The following is a 25275-nucleotide window of genomic DNA, read 5'->3' as shown; positions in this document are numbered from 1 at the left end:
TTTAAACTTTATCTTTGTATTTAAAAGATTAATGTTGTAGAGTTTAATGAATTCAAAAATAAAATATAGATTAAAGCATAAAATATGAGTGGTGGAACTTTATTAAAAATTAATTAAATATAAAATTAATTAAATAAAACTAGAAAGTGATAGACTATTACATTTTTATATGAATTGCTCTATTTAATTATAAAAGAGACCACAACATTTTTTAAATTTAAAATACAACTAGATCATGACCCGCTCGACCGAGCGGAAGTCATTTTTTTTATCTTTGATTTTACTAAATGTTATACATGATCGCCAATGTGTATTAATATAAAATTTTGATAAATAACAATATGTACTAATGTGTTTAAGTAAGCAATGTGTTTAATTACTAAATTTGATTTTTAAATTTTACATAACGTAAAGTAGATTTTTTCTGTTTTATTTAAAATATATAGTGCTATATATTTTGTATTTTCAACATTTATCATACAAAACTTACACTGGGGTATTATTTATATGAAAATATGTGTAACATAATATATTTATATATTATATAAACATACGCACACCCGCACGGATTTTATTTTTTAAATGTATTCTATATTGTTTAGTTTTATGTAGTATCGAGTTTGTATAATTCAATTTTGTGTTTAAAGAACAATATCAAAACTGTCTTTCGTATGTAAAAATAACATTTTGCAAGCACGAGTTGTGTCTTTTTATTGTAACACAAAATTTTATATAAAACTTATGTTTTTTTGTACATTACGAAATTTAATTTTTTAAAATAATTATTACGTAATTTCAAAGCGAATTTTATCTCTGAGGTCTAATATATTTTGTGTGTAATGGTTCAAAGCATTTTTGATATATATTATATTTCATTTGGTTTGTTTTTAGCATTATTGTATAAGTATAATACTATACAATATTACTATATTCTATACAATATATGAAGCTATGTGTTATTTGTTTTAGAAAGTAGATTAGGCCCAACGTAGTTATAAGAATAGTCATATCTTTATGTATGTGTCTATGACTTATCTACCTAATGTTATTCATACTAATAAAATTAATATGGCCAATGAAAATATATTGATCAATTTAAAATGAATTGTATAAGGTAATTATAGAACGATTAATATTTTTTAGTATTCTTAGTATATATCTTATTTAAATCGACATGTAATAAATGTAAAAATCATATATAGAATATGGACAAAAAGAATAATTGTATTTAAGGAAATACATCAATGCAAAGTTAGACTATGGTACATAATATATATAAAGAATGAGACATTTAATTTAAATATATGAGATCCACCTTTAAAAATCCACCTAGAAAAAGTTGTAATGTTCCTGTTTTAATAAGATAGATAAATTTGGTGTTTTGAAATACACATTATAAATCGTTTCAAATCGCTTTAAACCTTAAAATCAAAATGTGATTTACGTTTGCAATTACAAGAGAGTAAAATTTGTTTTTAAAAATAAAAATAAAAATAAACCAAAAATATTCAATAAACATTTTATATTGAATTAATAGAAATTGTTAAATGTATACATATTATATTTTAATTTGTATTATAAAACTTTAAAACAAAAATATTTTCTAGTATGATTTTATAAATATACTTTTATATTTATTATAATATTAAGATTTTTACTATTTTATAGTTATATAAAATGTAAATATTGATAATCATTATATTATAATAAATATAAACGTATATTTATTAAATCATACTATTAACTTTTTAAAAATAAATGTACAAGATAGACCTTAAATAAATGTACAAGTTAGGGTTTAGTTATATTATAAATAAATCAAAACGGTAACCCTCGTTTGAAATTTTGTGTGCTGGGCAGTTAAGCGCAGGCATGAATACGGCCAAGGGTTTTATCACTGAAAAGAAGGACAGACAAGAATCGGTTGAATTTACCGATTGGTCCAAACTTCCCCCTGATGTTTCCCGAATGATCTTCGAAACCTTGAGCCCTCTCGATTCTCACCGAGCAAAACTCGTTTGCTCAGATTGGTATTCCGTCTGGAAAACATGCGATAATCTGCCTCCATGCCCGCTTCAGATCATACACGTAGGTGGTTCACCGATCTTGTCCGAAGACGAACACCAAGTCTACAGAAGAGAACCAGACGGACAAGATTTACACGAGAAGTACCCTCGCCGAATCATACACCAAGAAGGTGGTGGTTCTTCGAACAGTCACTACCCGAGAAAAGATTTAAGCAGGAGCTCTTGTATGGCTAGCTACGGGAGCTGGCTCATGATGGTGAATTATCGTGATGACATCTATCTTTTGAACTTTATAACGTCTGAAAGGATTAATCTTCCAAAAATGGAACTAAAGCCAAAACACGATAGGAGAAATTACTTGGGACGTGGATCCCTACCCTGGGAAAAAGTGTCGAGAGATGATCTCCGATGGAAAAACACAGCTGTTCTGTGGATAGACGACATGTCAGGTGATTATTTCGTTGCTTGGATATTCAGACAGAGTTACTTGCTCTCACACATGAAAGGAGATGATTCGTGGTCGAGTGTCGATATCAAGTGCAAAGGTTCGGGTTTCGTGGATGTGGCTTATAGGAACAGTAAGCTTTACGTGTTGACAGCTGAAAAGCACATCAAAATTTTCGACTTCTCTCGAAATATAGAGTTGGACACTTATAAGCATCATCCTTTTCGCTTTGAAGAGAAACCGTGGGAATACGTTTGGAAGACGAGACTAGCTATCGAGGAGTCGGGAGAGGTTCTCATCGTCTTGAGCTTAAAAGAAGCGAAGAATCAGGAGAAGCGTTTGTTTTACGTGTTTAAGATGAATCTTGAGAGTTGCATGTGGGAGAGAGTATATTCTATTGGAGACAACGAGATGTTGATTTTTGGTCAAGGTGTTACGGTAAAAGCACCGGTTAAAGATCTTGGTCATGGAATCAAGAGTGGTTCGATAAATTTCGTTGAAGATGATGTTTGGCCAGATCGTGGTGATGGTCATGGTTCGGTCTGCGGTGTCTTCGATCTTGCTACAAGTATAATCGAATGGCCTGAGAAAAAATGTTTTCACATAAGCAGAACTCAATGGTATGTTCCTGGAGTTGCTTATTAGTAGTCTTTTTGTTTAAGTAGTTTTCTTCAGTCTTGATGAAGTGGTTTTGTTTCTTGCAGACCTTTTTATCTATTTGTTTGTTAGTTTATTTGATATTCGAATGGATTTAAGAATGATTTTTTACTGAGGAAATTCGATATAGAGTTTATGTTCTTCTTTTGTAACTGAATATTTTTTTTTTAAGTGTGATAAACAACACATGTCGTATCACGCAAGCAATTACCGTTGAAAACCTTAACATGTTCGAAATCAATACTCACATGTTGGAAATGGAAAATGTCAGTACAAATTACAAGCAGAGGTCAGAAACACACAAAGAAACTAAGCCATGTATGTTGAGGTCATAGAAGTACTGGAGAAGCTGGCCAACTGATACTCATTAGTCTTAGGGATGCCGATGGAGTCTGAGCATAGTGGATTGACTGTTGTGGTGGGTCATCATTTTTGGATACAAGCAAATACTTCTCTGTCTGTAGTGAAAACTGGAAAGAGCAGTACTGGAAGTGCCTAGGACAATCCACAACATAATGGGGCAGAGGTTATTATGTGGTAAACTAGTAGTGCAGTTGGATTTTAGTGTATTTATCAGAGTTTTCAGGGTTGCGTGGTTTCGCCGTGGGCGTGGTTTCGCCGTGGGTGATTCCCACGTTGCTATTTGTGTAAGTGTGTTACTTATATCTAGTTAGAAATCAGTTAAGCCTTATACCAAAGCAAACTGATTGGGACAACTTAGAACTTTCTCTTTTAGTCTTTTGATTGAAAAAATGCGGAGGTAGAGATGAATGACTAAATCTGTTAAAATGCAGAGAAAGTGCCTAAGGTGATAATAAACGGTACACATGCCAGTAGATTTGTTTATTTTGTCAAATGGAACTTCTGTATTATGCATTGAACTACCAAGCACTGTAACTTTGGAATAAAACAACTTAAAATCAATGTTAACATCCAACACATTCAGCTTTTAACTTCATGAAACGAATTAAAGAACTTTTTTCTTACAAAGAGGACACATGTTCTTGAACAACCACCTAATGACATCTCTCTCAAGGCGATAGTACGGACGGTGTTGTACGGCTCCGCCTCTCCTGCTCCGATTACCTCAACTTTCACAGATCCGGAACCCCTGCTTCTCCCTGAAGAACGTCGACTGAGTTTTGCTACCTTCCAACACTCTAGTTGCCGTAGATCTACAGAACTTCTCGCGAGTTTGGTCTCCTTGTTCTCCCCTTCCATTATGGGGGGAGCTTGACGCCTCTGACCTCGCTAATCTACTCCGACGCTGGAGTCTACTACGGTGGTGCGGTTTCAGACCCTTGCCGTTCTTTTACCTCGACTCTGAGGTCCTTTCGGTGGTTCGTAAAGCTCAGTTTGTAAGTGTTGCTCGTAGAAGTGAAAGCGTAGTTCCTACAGTTATCTCACAACTTTCACTACTCTTCAACACTTCCTGAGCTATGGCTAGCAACAAGTTCTCGAGATCGGAGAAAGGGAAGTGGGCTGCTGAAGCTCCAAGGTCCCGTCGCAAACCCCCTCTACGGATTCCGAACTCTGTCAACGAGAACCTCATCGCAGAGCACAGTCTCACCCTCATTGGTAGGGTTACAAACCCTTCCATCCAAAAAACCAGAGCTTTGGTGGATTTCTTCCTTCAACATTGGCATGTGGTGGGCTCGATCTCTGGTCGCGACCTTGGCCCCAATTTGTTTCAGTTCAAGTTCGAAACAGAACATGACCTCCTCTCCGTCCTCAACAAGGCACCCTTTCACTTCAAGAAATGGATGGTGATTCTACAGAGGTGGGAGCCAATCGTGTCGGATAACTTTCCGGCTTACATCCCATTCTGGATAACTATCCATGGGATCCCTCTACATCACTGGACTGAAGAAACCATCACTGCTATCGGAGAAGAGCTAGGTCATGTCGAGAAAAAGGATATCGACCGTGGACGGGTTCGTGTTCTGATTAATGGCCTCAAGCCTCTCGAGATGGAGATGGATATCACTTTATCTTCTGGTGAAGTTAAGAGAGTGGAGTTTCAGTATGAAAAACTTGAAAAGCACTGCTTCTTGTGCAGCTCTCTCTCGCATGAAAAGGGCGACTGCCCATATCAGCGTCAGGCCCGAGACCTCCCGCCTTCGCGCCCAAGCATTTCTCAAACAAGAACTATGGAGCGACTTGATGATGATAGGCGAAGGCAAGATGAGAAGAGATCTTCAAGGATTTCGTCCCGCTCTGAACGATACCCTCCTCCTCCTCTCCCGGAACATCGGGGCTCTTCTCGTATGGGCTTCAACGAGTCTAACAGAGATCTCAATCTCCCCCATGGCTCTCAGAGACATTATCGCAACGTTTATGAAAGGAGAAAGGGTGATGTGAATAGGGACCTTCCTCGCTCCCAAGTCCAGGGACGAACTCCCTCATTCCATACTCCCTCTGGCACTCACAGATCTCAGGACTCAAGACTACAAAGTGCCTCTCCGAAAAGCATATGGAGGCAAGTCCCAAGACAAGTAACTGGAGGTGATGCTTCTCACTCAGCTCCCTCCCAAGTCTCTCATACCCCCTCCCCGAGACCACACAGAGAGACTATGACAGGATCTGTCTCAAACCAGACTCGGGAACACAGTAACCGAAGTCTGGAAAGGAGATCTGCACTTGAAAGGCTTTCTGGAGGGCGGGTCCCTCTACTGGTTAATGGGGTTGCCAATTCTGATTCTGGGCGCCTCCAAGAAGTCGAGCTCCAATACTTGGATGACATTATGTCCCCTGAGCCGGCTGGACGAGTTTCTCTCCCATCGTCATCAAAGAAGATCCCTGCTGTATCCCCCTCTCCAAGTCTAGATGATCAGCCCTCTTCCCCAATAAGAACTCTTAGTGAAGACAGGCTTCATGTGTCACTTAGACTGGGCCCGTGTGTGCACTCTCCCTCTCCTCAACCGCCAGCACTTTCTGCAAAGGATAGAAAAGCAGCGGCAGCTGCAGCTAAGGCAGCAGGAAAGATGAAAGTGGTGAACCCTCCACCTTCGCGCAAACGAGCAGCTCGGTCTACTCCCCCAGGAGTAAGTCTAAAGAGACGCAGGGTCACTAAGTCACAGAGCTCCCCTCGCCGTAACTCCCCTCGCAGGAAGGCACCAGGGAATGCGATGGCAGCTGGAGATTCAAACCCCCCGCAATCTGCTGGAACTCAACCAAGAACTACTCTCATTCCAGCAATCTCGAAGCGTAGGTCGGTTTTTCGGACCGATCAAAGCTCTCTTCCTTAGCAAGTCTGAGCTGGAACTGTCAAGGGATTGGAAACACCCTAACAGTTCGTCGTCTGAAGGAAATCATCTCAAAGATTTCCCCGGATATTCTGTTTCTGATGGAGACCAAAAATCAGGAAGATGCAGTGCTCAAACACTTCCGCAACACCGAGCTCACTAATCACTTCATTGTACCCCCGGAAGGTCTTAGTGGGGGCCTCGTTCTTTCATGGAAGGATTCTGTGCAGCTTGATGTATTAAACTCATCTCCAAATTGTATTGATACCTGTGTTAAGGTCAATAATAAAGAGTTCTTTGTTTCCTACGTTTACGGAGCACCCCAGCGAGAAGGAAGAGCACAATTCTGGAACAACCTTACTGATCTTGGTAGTTCTCGAACTGATAGTGCCTGGCTGTTAACGGGAGACTTCAACGACCTTCTCGACAACGCAGAAAAAGTGGGCGGCCCTCTTAGATGGGAAGGCTCTTTCTTAGCCTTCCGCAGTTTCATCTCCCAAAACGGCATTTGGGACCTACAGCACTCTGGTAACTCCCTCTCGTGGCGAGGAACCCGCTACACCCACTTCATCCAGTCGAGATTGGACAGAGCTATGGCCAACATTTCTTGGTCTGAGATGTTCCCGGCAGGGCGATGTGAGTATCTTCGATTTGATGGCTCTGATCATCGCCCGGTGGTCACTTACTTTGATGAGAACCTGAAGAAGAAGAAAGGAGTCTTCCGCTTTGATAGACAGCTTAGAGAAAAACCCGAAGTTAGGAAGCTGGTCGACGACTCGTGGGCTTCGTCTCTTCGCGAATCCGTCATCACCAAGTTGAACCGGGTGCGTACGAATTTGATCCAGTGGTCAAAGGAGCAAAACAAGCGCAGCTTGGAGATCATTCGTACTTCTCAGGAGCTACTCGAAAGCGCCCTCTCTGACCCGTCCCCAAACCAGTCCCTGATAGACTCCCTTCAGCTCAAGCTAACCGAAGCTTACGCTGAAGAAGAACAATACTGGCGGCAGAGAAGTCGGATACAATGGTTGACTGCGGGTGATCGTAACTCCCGCTTCTTTCATGCTATTACCAGGGGACGAAGAGCACAGAATAAGTTCTCTGTTCTTGAAGACTCGTCGGGTAACGCGGTGTTCACCGAGAACCAGATAGTTAATACTATCGCGGACTTCTACCGTAACATCTTCTCTACTGAGTCATCGGGAGACCTGTCGGTAGTTCGCGAAGTTCTCTCCCCGAAGGTTACAGACGCAATGAACTCGCAGCTGATCTCTATCCCGGCTCCTTGCGAGATAAAGGCTGCTGCCTTTGCCATTCACGCAGACAAGGCACCGGGTCCGGATGGCTTCTCAGCAGGCTTCTATCAAACCTTTTGGGATATTATCGGTGATGATGTCATTCGTGAGATCCAGGATTTCTTTATCTCCGGTACTTTGCACCAGCGTCAAAACGAGACACACCTCCGTCTTATCCCGAAGATTAAGGGTCCTAAGCAAGTGTCTGATTATCGGCCGATAGCGCTATGCAATACCCACTATAAGATCATCGCTAAGATCTTGACGAAGCGACTCCAACCTTTGCTCCCGTCTCTGATCTCGGTTCACCAGTCGGCCTTCGTTCCGGGTAGAGCTATAGCCGATAACGTTCTGATTACTCATGAGATTTTGCATTACCTGCGTACCTCACAGGCCAAGAAGAGATTCTCTATGGCGGTGAAAACAGATATGAGTAAGGCTTACGATCGGATCGAATGGGATTTCCTACGAGAAGTCTTAGCCACGTTGGGCTTCCATGATTTATGGATTGATTGGACGATGGAGTGCGTTTCCTCGGTCTCGTACTCCTTCTTAGTGAATGGAGCCCCTCAAGGAAAAGTCTATCCTTCCCGTGGCTTACGACAAGGAGACCCGCTATCTCCTTACTTATTCATCTTGTGCACGGAGGTCTTGTCGGGTCTATGTGCTAAGGCACAAGAAGACGGGTCTCTACCAGGGGTTAAAGTTGGGAGAAGCTGCCCCCCGATCAATCACCTCCTCTTTGCCGATGACACTATGTTCTTTTCCCGGTCTGATCCTAAGAGCTGCGCTGCCCTCTCTCGGATCCTTGATCGCTATGCCCAAGCGTCGGGACAATGCATTAATAGAGGAAAATCTGCCATCACCTTCTCGTCAAAGACAACTAGTGCTGCAAAAGCTAGAGTTAAACAGAGTCTGAATATAGCTGGCGAAGGAGGCATTGGCAAGTACCTGGGTCTCCCGGAACACTTCGGAAGAAAGAAAAGAGATATCTTCGCAGGGATTGTGGACCGGATACGCCAACGATCGCATAGCTGGGCTTCTAAGCTCCTATCCGGCGCTGGTAAAATGGTTCTGCTCAAAGCAGTATTGGCTGCTATGCCCACCTACTCTATGACGTGCTTCAAGCTCCCCCAATCTTTGTGTAAGCAAATACAATCAGTTCTTACCCGGTTTTGGTGGGACGCTACACCGGAGACTAGGAAATTGTGTTGGGTTTCTTGGGAAAGACTCACCCTACCTAAATCTGAGGGTGGGTTAGGTTTCCGAGAGATTCAACACTTCAACGACGCTCTGCTGGCTAAAATCTCCTGGCGCATTATCAAAGAACCTGCATCTCTTCTCAGTCGCACTCTTCTCAACAAATACTGCAAACACGCTGAGTTCTTAGAGTGTGAGGCCCCGTCGAACTGTTCTCATGGCTGGCGGGGTATCCTTGCGGGACGTGAAGTCTTGAAGCTGGGAATAGGGAAAGTTGTTGGTAATGGGAGTGACACCAAGATTTGGGCTGACAATTGGCTCTCCACGTCTATGCCTCTTTGTCCAATCGGCCCCCCAACTGAAGCATCTAGCAATGCGACGGTGGATTCCCTTATCAACGCTTCTACGCTGAATTGGGACGTCAAAGCTATACGAAGCCTCTTGCCGCAGTACGAGAACCACATCAGGAAACTCGCTTTGAGTACCTTTAACATGACTGATTCGATAGTATGGCTTCCCGAGAAGAGTGGGATTTTCTCTACCAGATCAGGTTATGCTTTGACTAAAACAGCAAGCATCCCTACCTCGGCAGGTGCTTTTAACTGGTCCCGTTACATTTGGAACTTGAAGACTCTGCCTAAGCTTAAGCTCTTCTTGTGGAGGCTCATGAACAATGCTCTTCCTGTAGGAGAAGCTCTCCGGTCCCGTGGCATTTCAGGCTCCTTCGCATGTAAGAACTGCGGTGAACCAGAATCTATTCTTCATGTTCTCCTCCACTGCCCAGTGGCTCAAAGGATTTGGGACCTGACCCCCGCCATTAACAAACCAGACCCAAACTCTATTACAACGGTGGCTCAGCTTCTTCAAACCTGTCATCTCCTCACTAGCCTCCCGCCAACTGCTGTTTCCGCTCCTCTCCACCCTTGGATTCTCTGGTACCTTTGGACCAGTAGAAACAAATTGGTTTTTGAGAATATAGCTTATGCAGATCAGGAGGTGGTGGATAGAGCTATGAAAGAGGCAAGGTCATGGCAAAATGCCCAGATTACAACCCCTACTAAACCTCCCTCGGGACGCGGTTCTGCTCCACCTCACCGCTCCTCCTCCTCTGCTACTAAATGCTTCACGGATGCTTCGTGGATAGCGGGGACTGGAGTAGCCGGATTAGGATGGCTCTTCAGGTCATCATCGGGTTCCCTAGTGAGCCAAGGTTCTACAAACCGCATCTTCATTAGCTCGGCCTTGATGGCTGAAGCTCTAGCGGTAAAGACAGCTCTAATTGCTGCCTCTTCTTCGGGACTTCGGAAGCTGGAATGCTTCTCGGATTCAAAAAGTCTCGTCGACCTTCTATCCAGTAACGGCTCGGCCGTTGAAATCCAAGGAATCCTCCATGATATCTTCTTGTTGAGTAGTTCCTTTGATTCTATCTCCTTTTCCTTTATTCCAAGACTCCAAAACATGGATGTTGACAGGCTTGCCAAAGCAGCTTGTAACCTCCCCATTGTATCCACCTCTGGGTGATTAAACTCTTTTCCTAATAATAATTTAAGGTTTCGATCAAAAAAAAAAGAGGACACATGTTCTTGATCAAGTGGAAAAACGTAAATCCCATGTCCTGGGCTTTTAAATTGAAAATATATCCATGGAAACTTTTAGGACCAACAGGGCAATAAGATAGTGACCTTTGGGGATTCTAAATTGAGCTTCCGATTAACAAAATTATATTTCTAGAGGTCAAAGTCTAATTTGAAAGGTCATGCCAAGCACAAATAATCAACAAAATAATTACGTTGAGAATAAAAATAATCTGAAAGTAACATATGACTAACAAAATAATTACATCCACCACAAAAATTTTACACAAATACTCCTCCTGAATTTAGAAGATTGATGTTTAAACTTTATCTTTGTATTTAAAAGATTAATGTTGTAGAGTTTAATGAACTCAAAAATAAAATATAGATTAAAGCATAAAATATGAGTGGTGGAACTTTATTAAAAATAAATTAAATATAAAATTAATTAAATAAAACTAGAAAGTGATAGACTATTACATTTTTATATGAATTGCTCTATTTAATTATAAAAGAGACCACAACATTTTTCAAATTTAAAATACAATAAATTTGGTGTTTTGAAATACACATTATAAATCGTTTCAAATCGCTTTAAACCTTAAAATCAAAATGTGATTTACGTTTGCAACTACGGGAGAGTAAAATTTGTTTAAAAAAAAAAAAAACTAAAAATATTCAATAAAAATGTTATATTGAATTAATAGAAATTGTAAATATATACATATTATATTTTAATTTGTATTATAAAACTTTGAAACAAAAATATTTTCTAGTATGATTTTATAAATATACTTTTATATTTATTATAATATTAAGATTTTTAATATCTTATAGTTATATAAAATGTAAATATTGATAATCATAATATTATAATAAATATAAAAGTATATTTATTAAATCATACTATTAACTTTTTAAAAATAAATGTACAAGTTAGACCTTAAATAAATGTACAAGTTAGGGTTTAGTAATATTATAAATAAATCAAAACGGTAACCCTCGTTTGAATTTTTGTGTGCTGGGCAGTTAAGCGCAGGCATGAATACGGCCAAGGGTTTTATCACTGAAAAGAAGGACAGACAAGAATCGGTTGAATTTACCGATTGGTCCAAACTTCCCCCTGATGTTTCCCGAATGATCTTCGAAACCTTGAGCCCTCTCGATTCTCACCGAGCAAAACTCGTTTGCTCAGATTGGTATTCCGTCTGGAAAACATGCGATAATCTGCCTCCATGCCCGCTTCAGATCATACACGTAGGTGGTTCACCGATCTTGTCCGAAGACGAACACCAAGTCTACAGAAGAGAACCAGACGGACAAGATTTACACGAGAGGTACCCTCGCTGTAAAGTAGAATAGAATATGATAATATTATTGTGTTGTGTTTGATATGAGAATACAAGATCCATATATATAGTGCTAACATTAACACAATGTTAATACTAGATAATGTTAACTTTCCTAAATACTTAATGGAAATATGCTAAGAATATCTTGAGGTTAACTTGTTCTTCAAGTCTTTACTTTTAGTCTTGAGGGTCTTCATGAGTTTCACGGGCTTCACAGACTTGGTCCGTAAGATACATATCTTCCGGCCCAACATATCTCTAATACTCCCCCACACGACAAACGTGGGATGCAACACGTAAATCTGCAATCACAAAATAGACCACGTATGTCGTGGACACTATGTCGAGGAAAACAAATCAGTAGATTCCTTCGGGAATATACTTCGACTTAGACAATGAGGGATGACAACTTCAGCTCTTCTTTGGTCTTGACAATGGGAATACATCCTGTGGGTGCAACTGCATCTCCACAAATAATCGTCCTTAACTTGGACAGTCCGTAACTTGGACTAAAATAGACCTAAAAACATGAGCGTTCAACTAGAACTCCCCCGTGATGGTTAAACTATAACCATAAATCCCAAACTATGGAACAATAAAAAAAACATCTTAAGAAATTCTAAACTATAGAAAATCTTAGATAATAATAACCCATGTGAAACCACAAACCCTTATTATTAATAAAACCCTCTCGATTCTCTTTCACCAACAACACTAACTCATATATTAAAACCAGACCATTGATAAAAGAAAGCCTCACGTCTAACGTACCCAACCACTAACCTTTTTTTTTTAACTTAATAATAATAGAATAGAAAAATAAACCCTAATAACTTATGTTAAAACATACACACGTGAACTTTAAGACAAAATTCACGTAAATCAACATTTTCGTCGTCTGGATCATCTTCACCGTCTTCATCGTCAACACCACCAATGAACACCATCAAAACTTTAAAGTGGAAGTTTTAATTTCGATCCCAAAAAAAAAAATCGTCTGCTCTGATACCATGTAAAGTAGAATAGAATATGATAATATTATTGTGTTGTGTTTGATATGAAAATACAAGATCCATATATATAGTGCTAACATTAATATAATGTTAACACTAGATAATGTTAACTTTCCTAAATACTTAATGGAAATATGCTAAGAATATCTTGAGGTTAACTTGTTATTCAAGTCTTTACTTTTAGTCTTGAGGGTTTTCATGGGTTTCACGGACTTCACAGACTTGGTCCGTAAGATACATATCTTCCGGCCCAACATATCTCTAATACTCGCCGAATCATACACCAAGAAGGTGGTTCTTCGAACATTCACTACCCGAGAAAAGATTTAAGCAGCTGCTCTTGTATGGCTAGCTACGGGAGCTGGCTCCTGATGGTGAATCATAGTTGTAACATCTATCTTTTGAACCTTATAACGTTTAAAAGGATCAATCTTCCAACAATGACATTAAAGCCAAAACGTGATAGGGACGGATCCCTGCCCTGGGAAAAAGTGTCGAGAGATGATCTCCTATGGAAAAACACAGCTGTTCTGTGGGTAGACGACACGTCAGGTGATTATTTCGTTGCTTGGATATTCAGACAGACTTTCTTGTTCTCACACAGGAAAGGAGATCATTTGTGGTCGAGTGTCGATATCAAGTGCAAAGGTTCGGGTTTCGTGGATGTGGCTTATAGGAACCGTAAGCTTTACGTGTTGACAGCTGAAAAGCACATCAAAATTTTCGACTTCTCTCGATATATAGAGTTGGACACTTATGAGCATCATCCTTTTCGCTTTGATGAGAAACCGTGGGAATACACTTGGAAGACGAGACTAGCTATCGAGGAGTCGGGAGAGGTTCTCATCGTCTTGAGCTTAAAAGAAGTGAAGAAAAATCGAGAGAAGCTTTTGTTTTACGTGTTTAAGATGAATCTCGAGAGTTGCATGTGGGAGAGAGTATATTCTATTGGAGACAACGAGATGTTGATTTTTGGTCAAGGTGTTACGGTAAAAGCACCGGTTAACGATTTTGGTCATGGAATCAAGAGTGGTTCGATAAATTTCGTTCAAGATGATGTTTGGCCAGATAGTGATGATGATCATCACGGTTCGGTCTGCGGTGTCTTCGATCTTGCTACAAGTAGAATCGAATGGCCTGAGAAAAAATGTTATTATATAAGCAGAACCCAATGGTATGTTCTTGGAGTTGCTTATTAGTAGTTTTTTTGTTTGAGTATAGTTTAATTTCTTCAGTCTTGATGAAGTGATTTTGTTTCTTGCAGAGTTTTTTATTTTTTTGTTTGTTAGATTATTTGATATACGAATGGATTTAAGAATGATTTTTACTGAGGATATAGAGTTTATATGTTTTTCTTTTGAAACTGAATATTTTTTAAAAAGTGTGACAAACAATACATGTCATATCACGTACGCAAGCAATTACCGTTGAAAACCTTAACATGTTCGTCGCCAAATTTTAAATCTTGGTGCCAAATCAATACTCACATCTGGTAACTAGTAGTTGCGTGGTTTCGTGGTTTGGATTTTAGTGCATATATCAGAGTTAATTTTCAGGGTTGCGTGGTTTCGCCGTTGGTGATTTGATTCCCACGTTGCTATTGTGTAAGTGTGTTAAATATCTAGTTAGAAATCAGTTAAGCCTTAACCAAAGCAAACTGATTGGGACAACTTTGAGCTTTCTCTTTTAGTCATTTGATTGCAAAAGTGCGGCCGTAGCGATGAATGACTAAATCTGTTAAAATGCAAGGAAAGTGCCTAAGGTGATAATAAACGGCACACATACCAGTAGATTTGTTTATTTTGTGAAATGGAACTTCTTTATTGTTCATTGAACTGCCAAGCACTAAACAACTTAAAATCAATGTTGACATCCAACACTTCAGCTTTTAGCTTCATGAAACGAATTAAAGAACTTTTTTCTTACAAAGAGGACACATGTTCTTGGTCATTAACCATTCCTTGATGCATCCGAAGTGAAAGTCATGCTCACATCCGAGTTTAGAAGAAACACTACAACTTGTTAGTAAGAAACCAAAAATGGTAAAATATCATTTCTAGTAACAAAAGTCTTTTCAGACTTTAAAAAAATATTGGAGAATTGAGCAAAATTTAAGTTTGTAATTTGCCAAGTAGGTGATCTGAAGTTTTAATTGGCAAAATAGGCAAATGTGCTTTTGAATGTAGATGAAATGTCTCATAGTTTATATTTTATAAATAAAAAATCAGTGAAACGGACATATTTAAACAAATTTATATTTAATTTTTAGAATATTATATATATCTGAAAACTTTGTGAATTATATTCGCTCTTTTCCTTATTCAAAATATTATGCCATCAAATTCTAGATATCATCGGTTATCATTTAAACAAGTTTGTTATTCTGATTCCTATAATAAAATAACACCTATATTTTATTGAAAATTGATTATATTGTTAATTTAGTTACATGATATTTTATCAGTGACAAACAAAAAAAAAGTTACATGATATTTTATAACACCCACACCTTCCCGTAGTTTACATTCACAACCTTGAAGACATTTTTTTTTGTGAAACACACCTTTAAGACATTTTCATTTTGTTTTGTTGCTGTCCGAAACGTTGAAAATCATTACCTTTGGTTGTGATATCATGTGTTTGATTATTTCCTCCTAACCAATGGCTCGATATGGAAAATAATCAGGGAAGTGCACCATCGAAATACAAACACGTGTCACTGAAGAAGTGGTCTACGTTGGTTATAGTCATAGAGAAGAGCGCAACGAACATTTCATTTTCAACCCTAGCCGCTCCCTCCCTCTCTCTCTCGATCTCAGTGATGGCGAGTCGACGGATCTTATCATCGCTCCTCCGTTCATCTCAGGGAAGATCCACTTCCAAATCCTCCTTGCTCGGCAGCCGCAACCCGAGGCTGCCGTCACCAGGTCCCGCGCGTCGCCTCGCTCCTCTCCTCGGCCGTGTCGCGGAGTATTCGACCTCTTCCCCGGCTCCTCCGCCGTCGTCTCCTGCGAAGGATGAGGCGGCGAAGAAGACTTACGACTACGGCGGAAAAGGCGCGATCGGGAAGGTATGCCAGGTCATCGGTGCTATCGTCGATGTGAGATTCGAGGATCAGGAAGGTCTGCCTCCGATCATGACGTCACTCGAAGTGCAGGATCACCCGACGAGGCTGGTGCTTGAGGTGTCTCATCATTTGGGTCAGAATGTTGTGAGGACGATTGCTATGGATGGTACTGAGGGGCTTGTCCGTGGAAGGCGCGTGCTCAACACCGGCGCTCCGATTACTGTAAGCAGCTTTGTGTTTAGATCTGTTGTTATTTAAATCTAATTGGTTTAGATCTGTGAAAATCCGGTTATGGGGAACTCAACTCGTTTGGTTGACTTTAACGAAAGTCTCGTTCTTTCGATCTTATTCATGTTCTTGTTATGTGTGTTTACGCAGGTTCCTGTCGGAAGGGCTACTCTTGGTCGTATCATGAACGTTCTTGGAGAACCTATTGACGAGAGAGGCGAAATTAGTAAGAAAGTCTTAAGCCTTTGTCTCACTTTCTGTTAATCTGTAAATGATAATTTGTTTCTTATTCTTGGACAGAGACGGAGCATTACTTACCCATTCACAGAGATGCTCCGGCTCTAGTTGATCTAGCTACTGGGCAAGAGATCCTCGCCACTGGTATTAAGGTAGATCCTGGGCTTCAGCTTGTGTTGTTTCCTTAGGAGATACACGTGTTCTCGTTTATGTTCCAAGCTAACATTTTTGTTGCTTTCATTCCTTCCAGGTTGTTGATCTGCTTGCTCCTTACCAAAGAGGAGGAAAGATTGGGCTCTTTGGTGGTGCTGGTGTCGGGAAAACGGTGCTCATTATGGAACTGATTAACAATGTCGCCAAAGCTCATGGTATGATTTCTCTTGGAGTTTTGAAGTAGTTTCTGCAGTGGCACCCCCGGTTCTATTTTATTAATTGGTTTATTTTGATGAACAAAACAGGTGGTTTCTCCGTGTTTGCTGGTGTGGGAGAACGAACCCGTGAAGGCAACGACTTGTACAGAGAAATGATTGAGAGTGGTGTCATCAAGCTAGGCGAGAAACAGGTTTTCTCCAAATATTTTGCATTTGCCTTTACCTTTCTTTTTCCCAGCAAACGGCGGCATTTGATTGATCTTTGTTACTAAATTCTCTTTATTTTCCCATCTAAACAGTCTGAGAGCAAATGTGCTCTAGTGTATGGACAAATGAACGAGCCCCCGGGTGCCCGTGCCCGTGTTGGGCTTACTGGTTTGACTGTTGCTGAGTATTTCCGTGATGCCGAAGGCCAAGATGTGTTGCTCTTCATTGATAACATTTTCCGTTTCACTCAGGTGAGCCTTTTTGTTTGCGTTACCTCTGGCACATGTGTGCCATACATTGATGAAAGAGAAGAGACTGTATATGTAACGTGGTGTACTACTCTCTCATTTGTGTAGGCCAACTCGGAAGTGTCTGCTTTGCTCGGACGTATCCCATCTGCTGTGGGTTACCAGCCAACTCTGGCTTCTGATCTTGGTGCTCTTCAAGAGAGAATCACAACCACCAAGAAAGGTTCAATCACCTCAGTCCAAGCCATCTACGTTCCTGCTGACGATCTGACAGATCCTGCTCCAGCCACAACATTTGCTCACTTGGATGCCACAACTGTGCTCTCGAGACAGGTTTTGAATTTGTCTCCTTTTGATGATATTCAATTCATTATTATTTTGTGGCAAGTCTTATAAAGCTGACGTCTTTATACTTATTTTCTTTCCCATGTGAAGATTTCTGAGCTTGGTATCTATCCTGCGGTGGATCCTCTAGATTCAACATCCCGTATGCTGTCGCCTCACATTCTGGGAGAGGAGCACTACAACACGGCTCGTGGTGTGCAGAAAGTGCTTCAGAACTACAAGAATCTGCAAGATATTATTGCCATTCTGGGTATGGATGAGCTAAGTGAAGATGACAAGCTTACTGTTGCCCGTGCCCGTAAGATCCAGAGATTCTTGAGTCAGCCATTCCATGTCGCTGAGATCTTCACGGGTGCCCCCGGAAAATACGTCGACCTGAAGGAAAACATCAACAGTTTCCAGGTATATATGCTGACTTTCTTTCCTTCCCTGCTCCATGATTGTCTGCTTATAAGAATTGTATATTGTTGCAGGGTTTACTCGATGGTAAGTACGATGATCTTCCTGAACAGTCGTTTTACATGGTTGGTGGCATCGATGAGGTGGTTGCCAAGGCAGAGAAGATCTCCAAGGAGGCAGCAGCTTAAGAAATTGGTTCACCTCTGTCGGATGCTTAATACTTTTTACATCTTCATTTTTTTTTTGTTGACAATAACGAAAAGAAAAACAAATGCAATGTCTTAAGCCGAGCTGCGAATGCATTTGGATTCCCATTATTGTGAGTGTGAGAGATAGGAGGAGAAGAAGAAAAAAGAAAACATTACAATGAAAGACACATGACTTCTCAAATAATGAGAAACACTTTCTGGTGTTGATTTGTTCTTTTTATCCTTTTAACCATCCGACCTAGTTATTTTTGTTTTGAACTCTCACATCAAAAGCTTCTGCAAACTTAAAGAACCATCCATATGTTTAATATCTTTAATACACAATTTTTTTGTTCACAATCATATCTTATCTAAATATACTTAGATAATACTAAAATAAGATATTAAATATTTTAAAATCACAAGAATCAACTATTAACATCCACATCTTTCTGCTCCACAATATTTTATTTATACATTCATGATCTACAAACAAAAATCTACATCTTCTTTTTCCAAACTATAAAAACAATCAATTATCGTATTCATGTTTATTATTCTATATGAAAAATCTTATATCCATGTTCAACTGTCCTCAATTATTCTATCATATTTTTCTATTCATGGTTTCTAATTCACATTTTTCTCATGAATGTTCTAACTATATCCCCACTCTCCGGTTACAAGATCAATACTATTAAAGTTGAAGTATGACCAATTGATATTAGTTGGGTCCAATTATTTTTTTTCAACAATACATACACAAAAAAATAAACTTTATATTTCCCAAAAATATAATTTTATGTAACCACCACTTAGGAAAACCATAAAAATCAGGATCTACTTTAATTTTCTAACTGCGTCTAATTATTTTTTCTTTTTATATTAGTGTCCACCCACTCAATTTAATCAGTTACAAAAAACAAGCAGTTATATATTGAGATGTAATTTCTTTTTTGACATCGTGAGATGTAATTAACGTGGTGACCTGTATCAATTATGTTTTTTATAAAACATCTACTTAAGTTTAGTAATAAAACATGGACAATTATAACTGGTATATATAATATAAAAACTACTAAAATATATAATATGTTGCAAATTTTATGAATAAAATTTAAAAATAGTTTTTTTGAAATACATATGACATGAGTGCATAGTTATGAAACTTGACTTATTTAATTTAGTTACAAACTAAAAACATACTTTGTAAGCATTTACACACTAAAAACATATTTGTAACCATATATATTTTGAAATTTTCCAAATTAAAAACTCAAGATGTTTTAAAATTGTGATTCTTTGAGTTTCGAAAAAATATTCATATAAACATATTTATTTTAACAGGTTTTAAATAGGTTATTCAATTAAAAATATTTTTTAATATATTAAATTTTATTTTCAGTTAGTGAAAACTATATTAACCCACTTAGATACACATATTTAACAGAATATATTAAAATTTTATTTTCCAAATAATTTTTTAAATAATTATTCGGTTTTCCGTGCAGATTGGTTTGAAATTAGTTTTCAGATATAATACTTTAAGAACCGTTCGAGTATAAAGACTAGATCTAATGGAGTATGAGATTTTTGGATTGATTCCGAATCAGGTTTTCTGGGTACGCATATTGTTGACTAATTATATTAGATAACTACTCATAAAATATAATATGTTGCAAACTTTAGAAATAAAGTTAAAAATAATTTCTGAAATGCACATGGAATAAGTGTATGGTTATTCAACTTGACATATTTAATATAGTTACCAAAAATTATGCTAAACTAAATTAATATTAAACACGAATCTGATTAAAAATTGCAAATATAGAAATTAAATTTCTTAAATAAAATTTATAATAAAAAATATACCCGCCCTCTGAAAGGGCGGGTCAAAATCTAGTTCTACATTAAATTGTGAACAAACGTATACGGTTCGATCAACATATAATTAATTAAAATTTAGGATTCTAAGAGATTTGAGTTTATACACAATTTACATGTACACATTTCCGTCATCCACATTTTTTTCGATATAAAAAATTCTTAGTCACAATTTCTATGTCCACGTCCATAAAATACATGTCAAATCAATTATAATTTACAAAATTTAATTAAATATATAAATAAAAAGTATATGTAAATGAATAACAAAATGATAAGAAAAATAGATTTCTGCACAGTTATTACATATTTTGTTAACATATTAGAATTGCAATAATAAATAATTAAATATGATAGGTGAAAAAAGTTAAAACTAACTACAACCTAAACTGATTTCTAACTACACAGTACCACAACAAAATCAAAACATTTCTACGTTTGCAAGCAAGGAATGTATTTTCGATCATATTACACTTTGATTTCAGAAAAAGTGCTCTCCAAACAACTTGTGGCTCTTTGTGTAAAACACAAAAATATGTGTAGTAGTGTAATGCACTGAGGAAAAAAAAACAGGTTCATTCGTTGTAGTTTTTTACTTGGAATAAAGGAGACAAATGTTGATGTTTCAATCTCTCCCCACTTGTAAAGACAAGATGGATCCAATGAAATTCTCTCATTTTCGTTATTTTCGTTTGTTGGTGAATGTGAAGCGCACTTTAGCCCATAATAAAAAAGAAATAAAAAGCTCATTCCACTGTGTGTATGTCTGAATTTGCATGGAAAGATGCAAAAGCAGTGCAGATAAGAAATAGAAGAAAGCTTGATGTTTCTTGTTTGCCTCTAGTCGATGATGGTGACAACTATCCCTATTACTTATCTCATTGGTATGTTTTCTTAGCTGATAAAGAACATGTCTGAATCATTTTGATCACTTTTTTGTGAAGACAAACCAAAAAGTACATTGAAAGTAATCAAATATTTCATATTTTATAAAAAAATAATAAAACACATTAGTTTTTACGCTCTTTATGATTGTTGTAGTATCAGATGCACAATCATTTTGGATGGAGTCGGTTTAGAAAGGTGGTACTGTACCGGGTTTTAAGACTCTCTCTCTCTCTCTCTCTAAAGTCCCTTAGGATTCATGATCTGAGGAAACACAACACTTGGAGTGAGTCCATCTGCGGCTGGCCAAAAGTCCGACCACCAATGCTCATGTCTATTCCACTGCTCCTCGAGTCAGTCATGTTCCCTTCATAAACATCAGAGCCCTTATCATCGTTCTTCCCTTTACACTTGTCATCATCATACTTAATCTCATCCATGTCCATCACACAGCATATTCCTTTCCCACTCTCCTCTGCGATTTCCTGAAGCTGCAACGCGAATTCCAAGTTCCACAAAGCATCTCCCATCGACGGTCTCTCAATGCCGTGGTCTAGCACACACTTCATCGCGGTTTCAACAAACTTTTCAAAGCATTCTGGCGTGATACTTCCCCTTGAGAAAAGGATCAACGATCTGATCAAGCATGCCTTTCTTGTAGCAGTACGGTGCCCACTCAGCTAAGCTCACTTGTTATTTAGCTAGCGTCAGGACCAAGGCAGGCCGTGCGCATTGAGCTTCCAAGAGAACTACACCAAAGGAGTAGACATCGGACTTCTCAGTCAGTTGCTGTCTTCTGAAGTACTCTGGGTGAAGGTAACCGAAACTTCCTTTCACCACCACAGTGCTCACGTGTGTGTAGGGACCAGTCTTCGACAGACCGAAGTCAGATACCTTAGCCACTCATTTCTCATCAAGTAGAATGTTCGTGGTCTTCACATCTCTGTGGCTGATGGTGTGTTTTGTTGCACCAGTGTTATTCATCTTGAAGACCTCAACTCCATTAAGAATAGAATCATAGTACTCAGGCTTGGTGGTTGGGTTAGGATGAAGAGCAAGCCACAGACCTTTCCCTTCATGAGGAGGAATCACAACAACAGTCGTCAACGTCCCATCAGTACTAGTGTAAATATCAGCAGGCATTGAAGTCACCTCAATCCCGTTGACAAACGCATAGGCACTACTAGAAGTCTAGAAGGCGTTGACTCTGGTGTGAAAGTCATGTTCAACGTCCCACCTTCATCAACATTCACAACTAACTCCTTAACGATGTAAGCGTAAGACGCCTGTGCGGCGGTTTGAGATGCATCGTTGAAGTTTTTGAGGAGAGCGTAGGGTCCTGAGGAGAGGGAGAAGAGGGAGACGCACCAAAAGGCATTGAGGAAATAAGCCAATATGAAGATTCTAAACCCAAAAGGTTGTTCTGTAGTTATATTATATCTACACAAGTGTAACCAACATCTTGAAGAATGTGTTATATTTTTTTTCATATAAATTTTCTAATGAAATTACAAGAATTTGCCTATCAATGAGACATTGATTGATGCTAACAACTATTAACACTAATACAATCTTTTATACTACAAAGAAACAAAAGCTGATTGAGAAACTTCTCTCTAGCACATCACAAACACAGACAAACCATCTCATCTTCTTCACCCCTGCGGAGCAAAACTCCAATTCAAGAACGGTTTCTGCTCAAGCGGATCCTGGAACGAAGTGAAGCAATCAGTAGGCTGATACATGAACTGAGGAACAAAAGCATCGCTCTGCAACAAGTCCATGGAACAACCACCAACACCACCAAACATGGAAGAATCAAAAGCCTCCAAAGCATCCTCAAGCTCTCTCCATTTAGGCTCGCTCTGAACCTCCTCCTTCGCATCAGGTGACACCACGTGTCCTCCCGAGCTGCTACAATCCTCCTCTTGCAACGTCGACACCGATGTGTCAAAAGGCGACGATGCGGTCCTCGGTTTCTCATCAGCAGGGTAGTACTTCTCCATGGTTCCTTTCTTGTTGTAGATTCGACATAACACCCAATCATCAAGCTGTTAACCAAAAAAAAAAAAGTTAATTAATAATTAAAATCATCATCACATTCAGACAAGAAAAAATAAAAAGACAGAACATAACATACTCGTAGGTTGTTCTTTTTGTTAACAGAAGCTGATCTATCGACATTAGCGAGACGATACTCGTGCATGATCCAATTCGTTTTAATCCCTTTGGGAGCTTTCCCGGCGTAGAAGACGAGCGCTTTCTTTATCCCCAACGTCTTCGGTTTACCGATGGGTTTATCAGCTCCGGTGGCTTTCCAATAACCGGTACCTGCTGCCCGGTTAGGACGCGAACCGTTTGGGTATTTCCGGTCTCGAGGCGAGAAGAAGTACCACTCTTTCTCTCCGTACAGAGACATCTCTGTTCAAAGAAAAGAGCGAACGAATTTAACAACGATTCTCGAAATAAAAAAAAGGAAGAATATTTACCGTTAAATGATTTACCTGGAAGCTCCCAAGGGTTGAACTTGTAGAGATCGATTTCGGCGATAACCGGAGCTGAGATCTGCTCCGATGAGCATTTACGGATCAAGTAGAATTTCACGAGCTCTTCGTCCGTGGGGTGGAATCTGAATCCTGCTGGTAAGTTTAGCTCTGCTTTCATTCTCCTCCAAAAGTTTCTTTTTTTTTTCTTTTTTTAATTTTCTCTGGGTTTCGTCGTCTGCTGAAGATTGGAATCGAGGAGATGAGTGTGAGGCGACGAAGGTTTTATAAGAGGACGAGAATCGCCGAAACTTAATTTTTAAAAACAAAACAAAAAAGACAGGAGATGAGGTTTGCAAGCAAGCACGTGCGGCAAAAGATACCGTTTTCTTTTCTACGCTGACCGTTGACATACGTGGCGTTGTTTTGGTGGTGGTTCGGCTTAATGAAAAACAGTGATGATGTCATTGCTTACGTCACTCGCAGCCCTCGTAGATTGTTGACCGGTTTTAAGTGTCAACAACACCTTAATCCTCTGCTTCTCAGTGTAGCTTATCCCTTTTGCCGCTTTACTTAAACCACTATCACATAGCACTTGGGCAAATTATTTGTTATATTTGATTTTTTCAGATCCAAAATTTTTGAAATATCCGTAAAGCTTGAAAGCAAAGAAAATAACAAAATATAATATCTATAAAATTCAAACTAAATCATGAATATCTTTCTGATCTGATCTGTATATTTATAGATATATAATGTAATTATATATACATTATATATACAAACTATTATATCTATACGTATTTTATAATATAATTAGTTAATTTTTTTGTTTTGGTTATTGTATATCTAATTTAATTTTTATATTGAGTCAAATGTTAACATATAAGTTTTTTTAGACTTGTTAATATTGAATTTTGCTTTACAACTTCTGTTAAAAATATCAGTTTGTTAGTATGATATTACTTTAGAAGAATATTGTTTTTAAAAAAATATTTAGTTTAATGTTATGTATTATTTTTATTTTTTAATATAATTAGCATATCAAATCGAATAATCTATAAATATTTTTAAAAAATTAGATATCTAAAAATTTTCAGACCGAAACAAATCACAAACGTAAATATTCATGTAGAACATAACGGATCATAGTTACCGCAGATTTTTTTGGATATTTCCTCTGTGCCGAGGTCTACTGCTAAGATCTTTTAAGACTGTTATGTTTCTTTTTCTAAAAAAGTCATATAATTTCTCAGCAGCCACTACTTTTTGTTATGTTATAGTCATAAAAAAAAAGAGACACTTGCTGAAGAGAAGTCGGCATTCCTTGTGTTGGAAGTTTTGTATGTGCCTTAATCCTTATTACTGGACAGCCAGTCCCGTCCCTCCCATAAGGCCACTAAAGCATGAGCTTTAGGCCACAGATTATTTACAGTTATTAAGGTCATATTTTGAAAAAAAAAAAAATTAGTTGAATGATTAGAAAACAACATTCATTTCTTATTTGAATTTAGGTAGTTGTTTTTCTAACTGCGTGGTTTGTTTATTCTATTTTGGTTAAAAAATATGATTGCAAACCATGTATTTTAAAGTATGCATTTCTAGATTGTTTTAGATTCTGATTTGTTATATCTTTTATTTTCAAGTAATTGATCTAAAAAATGATTTTTAATTGTTGAGAAATAAACTAAAATATTATAGTTACAATATAACTGAGAGCCTAGTACTCGCCTAATTTTTTTTAATTAAAACGAAACTGATATGCTAGTTTTTAAAAAAAAAAATATTTTGTAAGAATATATACAATTAATCATAGGCCACTGTTTATAAATATGCTTTAGGCCACCAAAATTTTCGGGACGGCACGGTGGACAGCTGATGTAACTACGGTGAGCTTCTCCACGGCGGATTACAGTTTCCTCTTTGAA

General features: G+C 38.3%; 4 protein-coding genes and 1 pseudogene across 4 annotated transcripts; 3 read left to right on the top strand and 2 right to left on the bottom strand.

The window, feature by feature from the left end:
- The first annotated feature begins 1838 nt into the window (after positions 1-1838).
- On the top strand, positions 1839-3170 carry LOC108846859 (putative F-box protein At2g04810). The gene has a single exon (XM_057005690.1). It carries the CDS (start codon positions 1873-1875, stop codon positions 3115-3117), a length of 1245 nt encoding a protein of 414 aa, XP_056861670.1. The 5' UTR covers positions 1839-1872; the 3' UTR covers positions 3118-3170.
- An 8168-nt stretch (positions 3171-11338) lies between these two features.
- On the top strand, positions 11339-14110 carry LOC108846875 (putative F-box protein At2g04810). The gene is made up of 2 exons (XM_018620059.2): positions 11339-11775; positions 13069-14110. Exons 1-2 carry the CDS (start codon positions 11482-11484, stop codon positions 14002-14004), a joined length of 1230 nt encoding a protein of 409 aa, XP_018475561.1. The 5' UTR covers positions 11339-11481; the 3' UTR covers positions 14005-14110.
- Positions 14111-15540: 1430 nt separating this feature from the next.
- LOC108847880 (ATP synthase subunit beta-3, mitochondrial) lies at positions 15541-18323 on the top strand. The gene is made up of 9 exons (XM_018621245.2): positions 15541-16094; positions 16251-16326; positions 16401-16489; positions 16588-16705; positions 16796-16899; positions 17008-17166; positions 17272-17496; positions 17599-17910; positions 17982-18323. The coding sequence occupies exons 1-9, from the start codon at positions 15627-15629 to the stop codon at positions 18093-18095; spliced, it is 1665 nt and encodes a 554-aa protein (XP_018476747.2). The 5' UTR covers positions 15541-15626; the 3' UTR covers positions 18096-18323.
- A 2511-nt stretch (positions 18324-20834) lies between these two features.
- LOC108844121 (receptor-like protein kinase FERONIA) lies at positions 20835-22210 on the bottom strand (annotated as a pseudogene).
- Positions 22211-22326: 116 nt separating this feature from the next.
- On the bottom strand, positions 22327-23619 carry LOC108844122 (protein ATAF2). The gene is made up of 3 exons (XM_018617337.2): positions 23369-23619; positions 23005-23285; positions 22327-22915 (listed from the first exon to the last, which is right to left on the bottom strand). Exons 1-3 carry the CDS (start codon positions 23526-23528, stop codon positions 22520-22522), a joined length of 837 nt encoding a protein of 278 aa, XP_018472839.1. The 5' UTR covers positions 23529-23619; the 3' UTR covers positions 22327-22519.
- Positions 23620-25275: the final 1656 nt, after the last annotated feature.

Source organism: Raphanus sativus, chromosome 3 (genome assembly GCF_000801105.2).
Source record: "Raphanus sativus cultivar WK10039 chromosome 3, ASM80110v3, whole genome shotgun sequence".
Lineage (NCBI taxonomy): Eukaryota > Viridiplantae > Streptophyta > Magnoliopsida > Brassicales > Brassicaceae > Raphanus > Raphanus sativus.
This window is presented reverse-complemented; position numbering and strand designations above follow the sequence as displayed.